The following is a 16,145-nucleotide window of genomic DNA, read 5'->3' as shown; positions in this document are numbered from 1 at the left end:
TAGGAAAAAAAAAATAAAAATACATTTGTTCAACAATACAACGGAGTGCAGCTCAAAAGGCCAAACCGAGTTCACTTATTCAAAAGTACCAGTCTAAATAAAACAGTTCAAAAATGACAAATGTGAGTCAGTGCACCCCCCCCCCCCCCCGTGAATTAGTGGCAACAAACAGCAAGTGCAAGAAAGATACTTCCCTTCGTTGGCGCTTCGACCCCATTTGCGTTTTGCAAATTTAAGTGGACTGCACCTCAAAAGACTTGGTTGGGGGGGGGGGGGTCCAAATGCTGCCGACTCTCCTCCTCCAGGACTTGCACAGCTCCGCATCCAAAATCCTCTTGCGGCCTCCCCGTCCACTTGAGCCACGCAAACTACGACAAGCAGACATTCCAACAACTTCTTTCTTTCCAAGCCCGTTTTGTCACATCTGTCGGGCCAAATGGACCCGACACTCTTGTTTATGTTCAACTGTTCATTTGAGAAAGGACTGCATCTTTGTGCAGAATTGCCCCGCCTCAAAAAAAAATCTTAAGTACTTTATGCTGCAACTTTTCAAGTATTCTTTCAATTGACTTCTACTCGAGTGGCGACCAATTCCTCATTTTTTTACATACCTACATCGAGATGATTCTGATTGGTCTGTAAGAACCGCTGACCCTGGTGCGTTGCCAGATTCTGCATTTCCACCACCCTGGGGGAGGGGGGCGTAAAACAGTGCAAAATGTTTCCAAATCCAAACTGGAGCTCCAATCAGCCAAGACAAACCACAAAGTCCAGTACTCCGCCCCCTGCTGGTCACTTTTGTTTGTCCACAGGCGCCTCGGTCAAACCGCTTGAGTGGCGTCTTCCCTTGACCTCCTCTGACAACCTGCAAAAGGCACACAAGTCTCATTTGTTGGCAAATTTCAAGAAGAAAGCTACCAATTTCAAGCTAATTGACAAAATACATTAACAAGTAAATATTCCGAAAAAAACTAAACAGAAGAGCCGGCCAGCATTAAAAAAAAAAAACCCGCAAAAAGAAACTCAAGTGCTCATCCCAAAGTGATTCGCAAACATGCTGCACTCGAGCAAACCTTTCCTTCCTCGCCACTGAGAAGCCCGCAACAAACATTTGCTTGCTCGCCATTTTGCTGCTCATGCCCATTAGTGCACCTGCGTCGGCTTTTTGGCTCCCTGGTGCGCACCTGCCTCCAATTCGCTTCTCCCCTCACGCCGCAAAAGGAGCGCCAAGGAGAGCGTCCCCCCCCCCCCCCACCGAACAATTAAGCGAGTGTCCCCTGGAAAAATACAAAATGAAGGCAGTCCTTCAGCGTCCTCATGCGCAGTGATTGAAATTCACTCCCCCCCCCCCCCACGGCAGAAACAGATCCACCAACACGTCAAGAAAGTAATTGAAAGTCAACTGACGTCCTCTTGCGAGCGCCACCTTGTGGACAGTCTTCGAACTCTAAGACTTTTCTAAAAAAAAAAAACATGATACTGTACATGGTCTACAATAATTAAAAAAAAAAAAAAAAATGAATTATAGTGCAGTCGGGTTAAGGTATTCCCTAACGGGCTGGGTCCAAAAGAGAAAAGATGGAGCAACTAAAACAAATCACTTTCAAACATCCAACAAAATGCATTGCACGTCTTTACATTCCGCACAATTTGAAAATATGTACAATTTTATTTCCCCCCCCCCCCCTGTGTGCAAATGTCTTTTACTGCACGTTGTCATTTATTTGGGAAGTTTTTAATCCTTTTACGGATCGATTTGTCTTAAAAGGCCTGCATTTTTTCGTGATAAAATGCCTGACTGTGCACATCATTTCTCGTCTGAAATATATTTGCACACGATGAAAACAGTTCCATGTACAACGCCATTTTATTTCAAATAAAGCACTTAACAAAAACTTAAGGAAGCGGTCAGCTCCAGAACCAAAAAAAAAAGTTGAAAATGTAATTGTCAGTGAATTATGAACACTTTCAAACATTGCTTTGACAAAAACGCAAAAAAAAAGAAAAATCCACAAGCAAACACCGTTAGTTGGAGGACACCAAATGAGTGGAGACAAAACCACCAAGCGGACCGACGACACTCACCCTCCAGTTGGCGCTCGGCTCGGCAAGCAATGGAGCGTCGGCGACTTTGTTTCGGGATGGTTGCTTGGGGGGGGGGGCACACTGGTGATGACGTCTTTTATTGACCCGTGCCGGGTCTTCTCCAGACAATTTGTCCTTCCCCGTTGAGCTGCTTGGCCACGCGTCGTCTTCACCCTGCAACAAGGCAAAAAAGTATTCTGGGTCACTCAATACAGACACCCCCTGACCCCCGGAAGTCTGCGCTGTCCGCCAACTCTCAAATCTACTCACCAGGCCACGAAGCTCTCTGGCAGACCTCCTCCAACGCTTGCCGCCTCCCACTCAACACTTCAATGAACGCTCGCCTCCTTTTTCTGGTCGATTCCGCTGCAACTGTGATAGAAAACGGTCGATGTGCGCCGTCGTTACCTGGGCCCGACCCGTCCCGTGGTTCTGCACGTCTTCCGCCCTCGAAAACAAAAAGGCAGACAACACGCATTTAACTTTTTGGCTAATTACCCGAATCAGACACAATCCTGCATCACAAATTGTCTTTCACTTGACTTCTTCAGTGTCACCCTTCGCTCCAGTCGGCGCATCTTCCGCCGAAAGTCACCCACAAAACTACTCTGGACGGAGACGAGCCACACAACTAGCCGACCAACTCAAGCAGGATCCTGCAAACAACTCTCGACTGCACCGAGACGTCCAACCGTCATCCCTATTAACCATTTCCACGCGCCAACTACACCAATTGAACATTTCACACATTTGCCAGACTGCTACACAAGGTGTGCCACAAAGCCCAGTACTCTGCCCCCCAACAAGCTAACTCGTGTGCTGCTCGACTCCCGCACTGGTGAATTTTTCCTTCCGCTCGTCCCGTCGTCCGGCAGTCTCCTCATCCGCCCTGTAAAAGACATGCAACCATTAGTTGGGTGCTGGTCACTTCATTTGTGCCAGTTTTTACACTCATGATCCAGCTCCACCTCTGCAACACGTCAAACAGATCAGAAGAACCCCAAAAGTTCAATATTAAAAATGACCCACACCCCTCACTGGATAACCAGAGGGTGAATAAAACAGACCCAGGAACACATGACCATTAAGATTGAAAGTGTAACGTATTACACCACCACAGAAGAAAACATTTCACGGCAGAAAATTTTTGTACATTTCAATATTGACATGAATAGTACAATTGCAATACCACAGATCTGAAAACCAAAGCACATAAAAATGCATGAAAGCTACAGTTCAATACAAAACCACAAAGCCATCGAGCGTCATTTCCAGACGCATCCCCCGCCCAAAAAAATACAAATAAAAAAAAAAAAGCTGGCCAGCTTTTCGAACCTTCCATCAAAAGAAATCAAACTTTCAAGGCAATTGTGAGCTGAGGTGCTCAGCAAACGCCATACCTCAAACCTTCGCCGGAACGCTGCTCTCGCCCTTCGAAGTGAGAAACCTGCAACGAACGCAAGGTCACGTTGGAAAACACGTCGACTATACGTATAACTTATAAAAAAAAGAAAGAAAGAAACATTTACAAATGAAACTCGCGTACTTGCTGAGCTGAGTCAACGCGTGCCAGCCAGCCGCCATTTTGCTGCTTGTGTCATTAAGGCCACCTGTGCGCATTTAATGGATCCCCCATCAAGTGCGCACAGCTGCCTCCAATCGTCGGGAGAGCGAAAACCCAGCACAAAGTCCGCATTTGGACGCGCTGAGCCCCGCCACAAACGTTTCTCCTTTGAAAAAAAACAACCTGAGGCGGGTCGCCATTTGCTCGCGACCTTCACGCAATTCAAACGCTTCACCACTTCCGGGTACGGGGCAACCTTTTCCCGCCAAAATGCAACCAGGAAGTCATTAACTCAGCTGCTGGCCTTCACCCCACCGCGGAGGCTGGCGCCGCCTTGTGGTGAGGAGATGAACTGTGCCGTTCCGCGCCGCCATGTTGGATGCTTTTGGCCAATACTTCCTACTAAATAAATCATGTACCGAATCTGCGCAAGATTTTAAATAACTTAAATTGGCATACAATTTATTTCACATTGCATTAAAGTACCTCAAAATAACTTTTCTTAGAATATGGAGACTCGAAAGCAATGGGAAATATTGACACAGTGATTTCCATAATTACTTGTCAAATTGTTTTTCATCACAAAGAATAAAAGCTCACCCGTATCAGGTCACATCAAGGTCAGTGCTCCGAATCCGGGCAAAAAACACATCACGGTGACACTTTCGGAGCATCAATGAATTTCATCTCTTTATTGTCACGGTTACGTTGTTACAGATTTGTAGATGGAAAAAAAAAACTGCAAATCCAAAATGCAAACATTCAAGCTAAAACCTTCACCTGGGGAAAAGAACTTTACTTAAGACGTGTGGAAGTCCAATATGGATGGCATTTGTACTTCCATGTTTGCCTTTTCTGAATGTCATTGGCCAAGTTTATCTGGAGGTACGTGTCCCACGCGGCCACACGATAAGAACGGCAGATGGAAAAAGGAAAAGCCAAGCGATCGCACAAATGTTTGCATCCTTGCACGTGGAAATTAAGCAAAACATTTTCATCTGAGTTGAGGATACAGCTAAAATGTTTAAAAAAAAAAAAAAAAACCCACCAAGTCAAAAACAAGCCCTGCCATTTTCCCCCACTAGAGAACGATGGCAAAAAGGTGCGCCCCCCCCCCCCCACGGGAGTTTCGCGTCAGCTCGTCACGTTTGTTGCCGCCACGTTCCGCTGAGCGACTCCGACGTGATCTGCTCGACGACTTCCTCGCCCGCCCCGGGTGGTGACCTAAGACAGCGCTCCTTGGGTGGAGTACAGCTGCGAGAGAGTTCGGCTCACGGTCGGACCCAGTTTCCTTCGAAGAAGAAAAGCCAAACCCCTCGTTGGTCCCAGAAGGTGACAGCGGAGCAAGGTCAAAGGTCAAAAGAAAGCAACCTGCTGAGCCTCCCGAACGGAACGCTGGACAGCAGCTTCTCCTTCCCGGCGTCACTCGTACACTTGGCGTACGCCGCCAGAAGGCTGAGGGGGAACGTTGTCAACGACAAGCTCGCTCCCCCCACGCAAACACACTCGTACCTGCGCGGAGTGGCGTATCTCTCCAGGAGCGCCGACGCTTTTTCTGCCGACAAGCCGCCCACTTGCATCAGCTGCCTGGCAAAGACCTCGCGCACCGTCTGGCTCTGAAACGGGAAGACTACCACGTCGGTCACCTTGACGGGTCGAGCGCGGGCGGGTCCGAGACGGACCTTCTCACCTTGTTTTTGACGGCGCCGCCGTTAAACTCGGAGAAGGACACGAGGGAGCAGAAGGGCGTCGCCGCGTCGCCGCCCGACTCCCGGGAGCGACACGTCAGCGTGCGGTTCTGCCGGAAACGCGACGTCAGTCCGACAACGAGAAGCGGCGCCGGAGCCCGGATCCGCACGCCTTTTCTTTCTCTTTGTATGTTTATTTCCCAAATGTTTTGGCTTTGGTGTCATTCTAGAACCCAACAGTTGACCGTTTTCTCCGAAGATTTGAGAAGGTGATGTGGGCGCCCACCTGGTAGAGTTTGGTGAGCCGCTCGGTCATGACGGCGAGGTAGGCGGCCGATCCCCGCAGGTCCCGCACCCGCTTGACGAACAAGTCGTCCGCCACCTGCGTGCCGACGACGGCCTGCCGCAGGGTGCCGCCGGGGAGGCTCAGGTGGGCCGCCGCCGCCGGCCCCCCGTCTCCCTCCACCAGGTAGATGGGCCTGCGCAGGCCGCACTTCTTCAGGCGAAACTGTCGCGGGAACGCACACAAAAAAAGGCCTCACCTGGCATGACCCCAAGAGGGATTTTCCAGTCGGCTGATTGCGAGCGAGTCTCCTCTTTCAATTATTGATTGTGTTGCCGAGTCAAAGCAGATTTTTGACAACGTCAGCTGGCTTCCGTGGCGGACCACAGAAACCTGAGATTTACTTTTGAGAGGCTGCAACACGCCGTCAAAATAAAGTCGTGTCACGAACGACGGCGCATTTTATTTCCGCTTCATCCAAGTATTTGAAGTCGTCCACCCTCGCCATCTCTTCTCCCCTCCGCCCACGTACATTCTGCTTTACTTTGGCTAATCTTCATTCCTCCCCTTTCCGGCGCCTGCCTCCATCTTTCTAATTGCTCCTCCGCCCGTTCCCCGCTTTCACCGCAGATCACGATACCGTCTGCGACCATCACGGTCCAAGGGGATTCCGGTCTAAACCTCGCCTGTCAGCCTATCCATTGGTCCCGCAAACAGGAAGGGGCTCGGCGCGGATCCCTGATGCAGTCCCACCTCCGCCCTAAATTCTTCTCACACGCCGACAGCACGTCTCACCAGGTAAAAGAGCGAGAGGAAGACCAAAGAAAAGGTTGATGGATGCGGCGAGGGAGGAAGACGCGCGAGATTGGCTTAAATAGAAAAAGATGACCCCTAATGACGATCCTGACATTTCTCCCGGCGCAGATAAAGTTCCCGCTTTCTGACCTTCTGTTCCCTGAAGCGCCCGTCAATGATGCTGCCACACAGGTCGTCCATCCGCTTCCTTTCCACGATGTAATCGAGGACCAGCTCCCGCGGCGGACCTGCAGAGTCATCGACGTTAAGTCGGGCGACGGGGCGGCTTAGACGGGCGGCGAAAGCCCACCTGACGCGGGCGTGACCTTCTCCCGGGCCACCCACAAGAAGTCGCCCACGCTGAGCTTCCTGACGTCAAAGTTGACGCGGCTCCTCCGCAGCTCCCTGATCAGCTCCTCCTTGCAGGGCCGCCCGGCGCTGCGGGCCCGCCGCACACCACGACGACAGTCATCGACGACGAAAGGCGTCGGCTAAACAAGACCGAGAAGCCAGCGCTCACCCCGTCGTCTCGATCACGTCCACGCACAGGACGATGTCAAAGGTGCCGGCGAGGAGGCGTCCTCGGCGCCCCGCCTCGTATCTCGGCCTGGGGAAGAACACGAGTGGGCGGTTTTAGTCCGGGCATCCTCAAACGTTCGGAGCGGGGCCGGCTTGTCACGGGACGACGGATTCCCGCTTATTTCAGCGACAGCGCTGCGCCCGCACTTTCTTGTTGCTCGTGCACCGTTTTCGCTTTAGCGTTGACTCCAAATGCAAGGAGGCAACCAATCGCAGGAAGGCGCCGCTTTCGTAGCGCACTTACCGTTCGCCGTCCTCCTCGTCACCGGCGGCGGGAGCGTCGTCGCCGTCCTTGTCCGCCGGCTGGGTCGCGTGCAGGCGCCTCGCCAACGACGCGCCTTCCTCCGTCAGGGAGTAGCTGAAGCGCAGAGAACAACAATTTGAATTTTGTGGGGTGGGGTGCATTTTTTTGTGAACTTTTCAGTGTTGTATTTTTCCTATGCGACTGCCCCCCAATTGAATTTTTTTTTTTTTTCCATAACATTTCTGTTATTCTGCGTATTTAACCCCCCCCCCTTCCCCTCCTCTTGTTCAACCTTCTATGCAAAGGTGGGAGGTACTTTGGACCGACCGTGCGGGACTGTGCGTCTTCTGCAGCAGGTTCCTCTTGATCAAGGTGGCGACCGCCGACCAGGCCGTGTACTTCGCGCCGAGCTCGGGCTGCCAGCGGAAAACGGGGTGAGCGGCCTTCAGGGGATTCGACCCCGACGCGAAGACGCGACGGGGACTGACCGCAGCGAAGGACTTCTGGCAGAGGTGCTGCGCTCGAGCCTGCAGCTCCGTCTTGCACATGAAACCTTTGCCGCCCGCCGTCTGCAGGGAGACGCGTCGCTTCTTCGCTTGAGTTGAAAAGGACCAAACGGGGCGGCGGTCGTGTTACCTGCGAATGTGTGTAAAGGGCGAGCAGCACCGCGTAACCGCCGGATCCTTTCTGGGGCGCATACGGCTTCTTCCTTTTCTTCGCCACTCCTCTGCCTCTTTTCTGATCCTGCAGGGGGGTTTTCAACACACCACGTTTAAAAAAAAACAAAAAACAAAAAAAACGAAGCCCTTCACCAACAGCGCACGTCGTCGCCCTCGTCCATCCATTTGCTGAGCCGCTTGTCCTCACGAGGGTCGTCCCAGCTGTCGCCGAGTACAACCTGAACCGGTCGCACTCACAATCACGCCGACGGGGCAATTTGGAGTCTCCGATTAATGTTGCAGGTTTTTAGGAGGCGGGAGGAAACCGGAGCGCCCACCCGGAGGAAAGCCACCCAGGCGGGGGCCGGGATCTGAACCCCAATAGATGGAAAAGGTTTTCCCATCGTCCGTTACCTCCCGGCCGGGAACTGGACCTTTGTCGTCCGCTTCCACGCCAACTGCCGTGTCCTCACCTGAGCAAGGGACGAACGAGGCGGTCTTAAGAGTCAAGCTTTGCTTTCTCCTTCCAATCATTTTTGGAGCTTTCAATACATCACAATAGCTCATAACTCATTTTTCAATTGTCTTAACACAAGGTGGTGACAAAATGTATTTTTCGCAGTCCGTCTTACTATTTTTTGGATTTCTTCAAATCGTTGCGTATTCTGGTCCTCAAAAAGTGTTTCTATTTTTCAAAGACTGCATTTGCTTTGTTTGTTGAAACAGAGTTTTTGTCTACTTTTCAAACAACATTTTTCCGTATACTCGGTGACATATTTTGGTCACTTTCGAACTTCCGCCCTCTGCCATGATTTATTTCATCATCCAAGTCGAGTCAATGTTCCACGGGTTGGCTTCAGCCCCAGCTCACCGTGTTCTCCGTAGTGTCGGCGGAGCTTCGAGTCGAGGATCTTGCAGATGCCGTCCCCAAAATTCTGCAGGATCTTGGCCTCTCTGGCATCACGAAGCGGAAGAGGATATTTGTTCAGAGAGCGAATGGCCTACAACAAAAACACACACCAATTGATGTTTCCAATTGTGTTTGATCACTGGACGTTAAAGGGTCAGTCAAATTGGAAATGTGGAAAAGGGTCAAATCATCCAGTCCTCGTCGTCGCGCTCAATAATGCACATTCGGGACAAAAACGCGGCATGTGCTTTGGACCTTCTGGTAAGTGTACTCCAGCTTCAGGCCTTTCTCCCTCGCCTCGTCCCGGAGTTCAGTGAGCCACTTGAGGAACAGCGGGTTTGGGCACGCGGGCAGGGCGCGCTTCCGCCCCAACGGGACCGGCTCGGAGGCGGACATGATGCTGGATGAGATTAGGGGGGGGAAATTCACGGTAAATTGTTTTGTGCCAGCATACAAACCTCCTACTTCGAGTGTAGCGCTCCAATCGTAATCAGGAGAACATTTGTCAATTTTGCTAGTCGTTTTGATTTACTCATTGCAGATGTTTTCGTATTGATTTCCCTGTTAGAAATTTTCTTGCACCAAAGCTGTGTCCAGTGAGCTCCCTTCTTGGTGTGACGACTATGTAAAAATCAATAAATAAATAAAAATGTAACAAGAGAATTTTTTTTTCCTTCCTTGTTTTAAGTTAAAAAAAAAAAAAAAAAGGATAGTAGAGATGTACTGTCTGTCTGGTACTGAAGGCAATAAATGTTCAATTTTTGGTTTTTACAGTTGCACATTTCGGTCTGTACTTGTTACTTTTACTCGAGAGAAAAAAAAAAAACATGTTGAAAACATCCGCACTGTGGCTATGTGTGACTTTTTAACTTTCAGGACTTTCTCCAATACCTTTAATCACTTCCCCGGCAAAATTCAAACAGAAAGAAAGCGTAAATTAGCGGGCAATTTAAAATTTATCAATTTTAAACTCACTCACCCGTTCGCCAAACGCTTCCGCTTCGCACACCGGAAGTTTCCCGGGCGTAACTTCCTGGTTTGTCCCGAAGAAGCTAAGCGCTAAACGTAAACACTGCCCCCTAGCGGTCATTTCTGAGCTAGCGCGCACACGTGAGGAAAAACAACAAAAACAAAAACAAGCGATTGTTCTTAGATATGACAAAAGCTTGAAGATAAGCAGCAATAACACCGTTGTGTGTTTGTGGACGACTGTGTGAAATTAATGACTGAATTCTCTAAGCTCTACATTTTTTGAATAATGACCAAAAAAAAAAAAAAAAAGCGTACCTTAGAAATTGAATATCATTTCGGGGCGTTGACGCACTCTTACCTGCACCAAATGAAGAAGACTCTGCACCTCGCACGTCCGCGACTCTGATAACTAAGTCAACGTCTCATTTCCTTTGCGTTCTTTCTTCGGAACGAAGACAAATTCCTTGTGTAGTTCCACACTTGGCCGTGGAAGCAGATTCGGATTCCGGTTCACTTCCTGAACTGTTCTTTGAGCATCATTTTCCTGACAGTTACCTTGTTGCAATTTGCTCAAGCGGCATTCTCAGACCGTTATCCCCGCGCCCGCCTGCACACGCCCTTGAGCCGAGAAGGCGTTTGCCGGATTCCTCCGACAAGACCTGACAAGAGGGCAGGAATCCGACCGCGCCCTCTCATCCGGCTTCCATCTGCCGAGGAACGGTGCACTTCCAGGTGCCTCCTCACGTGACCCTCAGCGGCGCTAAACACAACACGCACAACGCCGACCAGTTTTCCCTTTTAATGAAATAAACGCCCCCCCCCCCCCCAATAGAAAACGCAGATGATGTCGCTTTACATTAAAATCCCACCGACGATATTCACATGCGATTAAAAAAAAAAAAGTGGAAAAGAATGTTCATAGGTGACAAGTCGGAGTCCCACGTAGAAGTCAAACTGCTTGTTGCGCTTTCCATCCTCCGGGCTCCCGGTCCCGCCGTCAGTGGCCCAACGAGCCCGTGGTGTCGTCGCTGTCGGCTCCTTGCGGGGAGCCCGGCGCCGACTCGCCCTCGCCCCGCCGCGGCCCCTTCCCCTTCAAGAAGACGCTGTCGGGATGCAGCGAGTGGAGGTGCAGCAGGAGCTCGTCCTGGGTGGCCGCCGTGTGGCCGCACTCCTCGCACACGTACAGCTTGTTGCGCCGCTCCTTGTAGGCGTACTGCAGCGTCACGCCGTGGATCTTCTTCATGTGCGACTCCAGCGAGCAACGCTGCGTGAAGGCCTTGTCGCACAGCTCACACTTGTACGGGCGCACTCCTGCCGTCGGGCGAGAACAACGTCAGCGCCAAAGACCTGGACCGCGATGGCCGAACCCCAAAGACGACTCGGCGCGTCGCCTGGCACGTGACGCGCAGACGTGTCAAACCGGAACGGACGGCAACTATGCCAACGGAGATGCGGCGTGGACGAAGGCTTCGACGCGACGTACCCGTGTGCGTGCGCACGTGTCTCTTGAGGTCGAAGGTGTCGTTGAATCCTTTGCCGCAGAAGGTGCACAGGTGGCGCTTGGTCTCGTTGTGACATTTCATGTGTCTGTTCAACATGCGCTGATACTGGAAGGTTTTGTGGCAAATCTAAACCGCAACAGAGGACGGACATCAGACCCCCCCGTCGAGGACGCCTCACACTCGGTCACGGCCGGTACCTGACAAGCGTACGGCGGCGCCGTACCGCTCCCGGGAGCCCGACCCGCCGAGGAGGAGGAGGAGGCGGCGAACCTGCCGGCCGCGTGCGGCGGCGGCGGCGGGGCCGTCGCGGGGGCAGCCTGAGGGTCGGGGTCGGACACCAGTTCGCCCGTGGTCACCTGAGGCGGGAGAGAAGCGGGTTTTTTTTCCCTGCTCTCTTTGTCTTTTTTGTACGGTACGGATGTTTGTTCCAGAATTGCGGCATATAAAGTCGGACGAAGCCAACCGATCGCCCGGCTGCGAGGCCGCGCCTCCTCACCTTGATTTTGGAGCGGACGAACACCGAGTTGACCTCCGACCTCTCGCCCGGGGGCGGACTCCGCGGCCGACCCAGCGTCGTGCAGGACGGCAGCTCGGGCAGCGACTGCTTGGCCAGGCAGAGCGGCGCCGCCTCGGCCGGACTGGCTTCGTCCTCGTTTAGCGAGACGGACGGCGGGAAAATGGAGACTGCGCAGAGATTTGGGGGAGGCGGAGTTTTAGAGACGCGGCTAAACCGAATCTTTTTTTTTTTCTCTCTCAGCGTGTTTTTGTGCAACTTCTGAACAGTCACTTTGAAGCAGCCCGGTCGGACCCGTCTGACCAGGCTGGCTCGCAGGACCAGCTCTTCTCATCTCAGGCGTGCGAAGATAGAAAAGCCGGCGAGATGGGTGGCGCTCGCACGCAAACGGTGCCTTCGCGTGCTTCGCTGGGGGGCGGGCGGACATTTCGTGGCTGGCCCATCGCAAATTTGTAGTGGTGACAAAAGCTGATACATCTTGGTAATTATTTCTGATAGTTTCCGTGGCGACTGCTGCAGGCCGGACTTTTTAATCTCATTTTATCGTTTGCTCAGCTCACCCCCTTTGTCAAAGAATGTCAGTGTGTGTGATTAGTGGTGTTGTCCGTAAGTAAGAAAGTAGCGGGACAACCTGACTCGACTTGTTACTATAATTCCTACTTCATATTGCCGTGTCATTCCAGCTCACGCAGATGGGAGAGTGTGTTTGCCGAAGGTGTACCGCGTCTACAGGGTCCGTTACAAGTCTCGGCGTCCAATAAACATTAACCGAGAGTAGGAAGTGAAAGACACGCGCGTGCAATCTGTCAAAACCACCTCAGGATTTGTCGTTTTTGCGCCGTCACTCCGCTATTTGTCCACCAGAGGTGGCGGGCGTGAGGCCTTTTAGTTTGCCGTCGGTAAAAACATCGCACGCAGCGTTACAGCCTCACAGGGACGCAATCGTGGTCAAGGACGCAAAGTTCGGCTAAAATGGAAAACGTGCGTGTCAACTAAAGCATGTAGTAACGTGTTCCATTCCCTTTGGATAAATTGCACTTGTCAGAGTAGATCGAACGCGGCATACTTTTTACTGACGTGCTTGTGCTCAGGAGGAGAGGCAACACTTACGACCATTATTGTCGAACGCGCAATCGATTTTTAGACTTTCACCTCCGACTTTGCGCTAATCCAACGTGATCGCTCGTGTCCGTGGAAAAACACGTTAGCTTAGCGTGACGCTAAAAGGCAAACGTCAGCAAACAAAATTTGCCTCGCTGAGGTTTCAAATAAGTCACGGCAACGCTCGAAATAACTCGCCTGTCTCCCACACGCGCGTAACCACGGTCAAGGTGTCAGTGTAGCGTGCTAGCATGGTATTAGCCGTCTATCTGGCTGAGACGTTTTCTACTTGTCGGCGTGAAGACGATTTCTGACCAGTTTGGAAAACGATAATGCCGGATCCTTTGTGATGCTGAAAAAAAAAAAGAAAAAGAAAAACCAGCGGGGGATTTTAGGACTTGACACGCACGCAGACGCGCACACGGGTCGGGCAGGTATAGCGAGTAACGGCACATACCACACGTGTGCAGACCGTTGTGGGGCAAAATGAATCACGCAGCCTCCTTCCTACGTTACCGCGTGGCTTCCCGTTTGCCTTCATTCTGCCCTTCCTTCGCCGAGACCTGCTTTTCATTTTGCATCCGTCCTTCCTTCACGTAAAACTACTTTCAGCGCCTTTGCGCTCGACTCAAATGAACTAAGTGCCCTCGACGTCAAAACAGAAAGGAAGGCATTCTTTGCGATAGCGCTCGTCCTCACAGGTGAGTCAGATCCAAACCCAGACAAAAACAAGCATTCACATTCACAACTCGGGACGATTTCAAGTCATCAACGATGCTAACGTTTGTTTCAACTTCACACAAGCAAGGCCCGAGACCGGATTCCGTCGCCGAACCGTCCGACTTCAACTGACTGGGGGGGGGGGGGGGGGGGGGGGGGGGGGGGGACCACGGAACGCTTTCAAAGTGCCACCCAAATTTTGGCCCCACCTGCACGGGAATCGGCAAAGTTGCGGTCCGTGCGAGGACAATGAGGGTGAAGGGACGGGGACGACTGGTCGTTATCAGTCGGAAGCAACAATGGGGGATTGTTCTCTCTTTGCGCTTCAACTCAAACTTGGTGTGTGGGCAGGAAAAAGATTGATTCATTCAAAAAGCTTCACATTGCGGGGATAAGGGACGCCTCGAGTAAAAAGTGATGACGTACAAATACCCGCCACACAAGTTCATTTTTCAGCTACTACTTTTGAGTTTTTGAAAACATATTCCGTTGTCACCTCCAACTGAGTTTTAGGTTATATTTTGGCTCGTTTGGTCCCCATCTCATCTGGAAAAATAAATAAAAATAAAGTGTTTGTTTGTTTGTAACAGATGTCGTTATAACGTTAGATTTTGACTGTCCACAGTTGCGGTTCCCGGCAAGCAGTTCACTCCGCAAATCATCAAAGATGTGGTTGAAAAACCAAACCAAAGCCGAGTACATTTCAACTTTGGACTTGAGAATAAAGTGGTTTTGCTTCGGACGCGAGCGCGCCCCGTTACTCGGCCGCTCGCGTCCCGTTACAAAGTCGGTCGGGAAACGAGAGCGTTCGGAACCGCCGCGAGCTCGGCTGCACTCACCCGGGATGTAGACGTCGCCTCGCTCGTTGTCCGGCAGCTCGCTCCAGTTCCGCTTGCCCGGCGACACGTTGGCCTTCTTGACCAAGAAGGCTCGGGGCATGTTGACTGCAACTCCGTGTCCCTCTTTTTCCTTCCTTCCTTCCTTCCTTCTTCCTGTCTTTCCTCCTCGCCCGCGTACACCTGAGCTCTTCTCCCTTCGGCGGTGTGGCACGCAGGTGAGGGAGTCGAGTCCGCTATTCGACTGGGAGGGAGGGAAGGAGGGAGGGAGGGAAGGAGGGAACGAGGGAGGGAGCCCGGCTTCGGGAGCCCCGGGCAGGCTCGCCGGAACGTTGGCGGATCGAGCGGTACGGACGCGGCCCGCACAGGTACTCGCTTAAGAGAAGGGCGTGGGGCGGCAGGGCGCATGCGCGCCTCAAATAACGGTGACAAGGACGAGAGAGAAGAAAAAAAAAAAAAAAAAAAAAAGAAGAAGAGGAAGAAGAGGAACACAACAACCCGGGGAGTCTCTTCTGGGCGGAGGCCTCGGTTTACCTGCTCGACCGGTTCGCCCACCTTTTCTTTTTCCACTTTTGTCACGGAGGGAGGCCGCGCCGAACCGGACAACTTCGGCCGTTATCGCTCTCGTCGAACAACGGCACGTTTAGCTCACTAGCGATAATGCAAAAAAAGTATAAAGTATATATATATATATATGATCATCATCATCATGTAACATCAAAAGACCAAGTAACAAGACGATGGCAAGTTCAGTTCACGACAAAAGGTGAAAATTAAAGGCACTCGCAACACTTCCTCAAAAATCATTAAAAAATGAAAACAACAGCACGTTTAGCTCCCGAGCGAAAGACAAAACTTAAAAACAACAAACAAACGTTTCGCTCATAAGCAGAAATCACGTTTAGCTGATGGCTATTGGCGACCGAATACACGCTACAGCAAAAGTTAGCTCAGTAGCTGCACAATCAGCTCACTAGCTAAAAAGAAAAGCAAAACACAAACACGAGCAAAAATGACATTTGAATCATTGGTAACATGTTAAAGCTTCAAAGAAAGCACAGTTACCTCACTAGGTTGGCTGAAAAATAAAATCTGATAATAAACGTTTCTCTTACAAGCTGCAGGAAAAAAGCGCAACAATGACACGGTTTTAACGTCATTCATAAATCAAAATAGAAAAACTACACTGCAAAAGCTACAAAGATGAAAATATGCAGCTAAAAATACCATAACACCACCCATGTTAGAGGTGACGCGAGGTCACGTCAATGTGTTGACTAATGCCTAAAGTTGGCTGAGCCTTGTGAGGATAAGCGGCTTGGAAAATGGACGGATGGAGTTGACGACATGAATTTCTTGTACCCGTAGCTACCTAAGACATCAATTATTGTTTTTTTTTTTTTTCTTTTAAAAGTGTGCTTGCTGTTCCCTGTTAGGCTAACCGCTAACACGAGCTGCAGTGCAACAAATGGGCGCCGTGTGCGTCACAGTTAGGAGAGGCTGATTGATGGGTGTGTGGTATGCTGCCCAGGCGGTCGGAGGAGTTTTGGGTCGGCACAATACTTCCTCCCTTCACATCTCCCACTCCTTCAGCTTCTTGCCTTACAACGTTTACTGGATGTTACACATTTCGCTTTCGGAGTGGCAAAGTCAACTGCGAGGAACGATCCGGGTGGGTGGGGGGGGGGGGTAT

General features: G+C 51.1%; 2 protein-coding genes and 1 long non-coding RNA gene across 10 annotated transcripts; all 3 read right to left on the bottom strand.

The window, feature by feature from the left end:
• Positions 1-39: 39 nt before the first annotated feature.
• On the bottom strand, positions 40-3,921 carry LOC133494780 (uncharacterized). 4 transcript variants are annotated; one of them, XR_009793413.1, is made up of 8 exons: positions 3,632-3,921; positions 3,486-3,532; positions 2,624-2,974; positions 2,356-2,533; positions 2,086-2,259; positions 763-865; positions 612-688; positions 40-368 (listed from the first exon to the last, which is right to left on the bottom strand). It is a non-coding gene; the product is annotated as an uncharacterized LOC133494780 (long non-coding RNA). The 4 variants fall into 4 exon arrangements; XR_009793414.1 differs by having other exon boundaries at positions 41-368; positions 2,356-2,758; positions 2,834-2,974; XR_009793411.1 differs by having other exon boundaries at positions 275-368; positions 2,356-2,974; positions 3,632-3,919.
• Positions 3,922-4,300: 379 nt separating this feature from the next.
• On the bottom strand, positions 4,301-10,358 carry mus81 (MUS81 structure-specific endonuclease subunit). 3 transcript variants are annotated; one of them, XM_061808100.1, is made up of 16 exons: positions 10,138-10,358; positions 9,063-9,207; positions 8,769-8,898; positions 8,312-8,370; positions 7,875-7,982; positions 7,727-7,807; positions 7,566-7,654; positions 7,239-7,352; positions 6,936-7,022; positions 6,726-6,853; positions 6,566-6,663; positions 5,624-5,845; positions 5,340-5,447; positions 5,162-5,265; positions 5,021-5,104; positions 4,301-4,940 (listed from the first exon to the last, which is right to left on the bottom strand). In XM_061808100.1, the coding sequence occupies exons 2-16, from the start codon at positions 9,201-9,203 to the stop codon at positions 4,874-4,876; spliced, it is 1,620 nt and encodes a 539-aa protein (XP_061664084.1). In that variant the 5' UTR covers positions 9,204-9,207; positions 10,138-10,358; the 3' UTR covers positions 4,301-4,873. The 3 variants fall into 3 exon arrangements, 2 of the variants coding, with proteins under 2 accessions (XP_061664084.1, XP_061664083.1); XM_061808099.1 differs by lacking the exon at positions 10,138-10,358 and adding an exon at positions 9,787-9,870; XR_009793271.1 differs by lacking the exons at positions 4,301-4,940; positions 10,138-10,358 and adding an exon at positions 9,787-9,870 and having other exon boundaries at positions 5,162-5,279.
• Positions 10,359-10,586: 228 nt separating this feature from the next.
• Positions 10,587-16,080, bottom strand: LOC133494355 (putative transcription factor Ovo-like 1). Of its 3 annotated transcripts, none has more exons than XM_061808103.1 (5): positions 14,456-14,688; positions 11,778-11,965; positions 11,479-11,637; positions 11,263-11,407; positions 10,592-11,090 (listed from the first exon to the last, which is right to left on the bottom strand). In XM_061808103.1, the coding sequence occupies exons 1-5, from the start codon at positions 14,553-14,555 to the stop codon at positions 10,777-10,779; spliced, it is 906 nt and encodes a 301-aa protein (XP_061664087.1). In that variant the 5' UTR covers positions 14,556-14,688; the 3' UTR covers positions 10,592-10,776. The 3 variants fall into 3 exon arrangements, with proteins under 3 accessions (XP_061664088.1, XP_061664087.1, XP_061664089.1); XM_061808105.1 differs by having other exon boundaries at positions 10,872-11,170; XM_061808104.1 differs by lacking the exons at positions 11,479-11,637; positions 11,778-11,965 and having other exon boundaries at positions 10,587-11,090; positions 14,456-16,080.
• Between the last annotated feature and the right edge of the window lie 65 nt (positions 16,081-16,145).

The sequence above is a fragment of the Syngnathoides biaculeatus genome, chromosome 21 (assembly GCF_019802595.1).
Source record: "Syngnathoides biaculeatus isolate LvHL_M chromosome 21, ASM1980259v1, whole genome shotgun sequence".
NCBI lineage: Eukaryota > Metazoa > Chordata > Actinopteri > Syngnathiformes > Syngnathidae > Syngnathoides > Syngnathoides biaculeatus.
This window is presented reverse-complemented; position numbering and strand designations above follow the sequence as displayed.

Bases quoted from the DNA above. Each gene is read 5' to 3' on its own strand.
- mus81 (XM_061808100.1), bottom strand. From the start codon at position 9,203: ATGTCCGCCTCCGAGCCGGTCCCGTTGGGGCGGAAGCGCGCCCTGCCC. The intron at 7,808-7,874 runs GTAACACGACCG...GTCTCCCTGCAG, and splicing joins CCCTTTACACACATTCGCAG to ACGGCGGGCGGCAAAGGTTT. The intron at 5,846-6,565 runs GTCAGAAAGCGG...TTCCCGCGACAG, and splicing joins GGCGCTTCAGGGAACAGAAG to TTTCGCCTGAAGAAGTGCGG.
- LOC133494355 (XM_061808103.1), bottom strand. From the start codon at position 14,555: ATGCCCCGAGCCTTCTTGGTCAAGAAGGCCAACGTGTCGCCGGGCAAG. The intron at 11,966-14,455 runs GTGAGTGCAGCC...ATCTCTGCGCAG, and splicing joins AGGCGACGTCTACATCCCGG to TCTCCATTTTCCCGCCGTCC. The intron at 11,091-11,262 runs GTACGTCGCGTC...GCCCGACGGCAG, and splicing joins ACACGTGCGCACGCACACGG to GAGTGCGCCCGTACAAGTGT.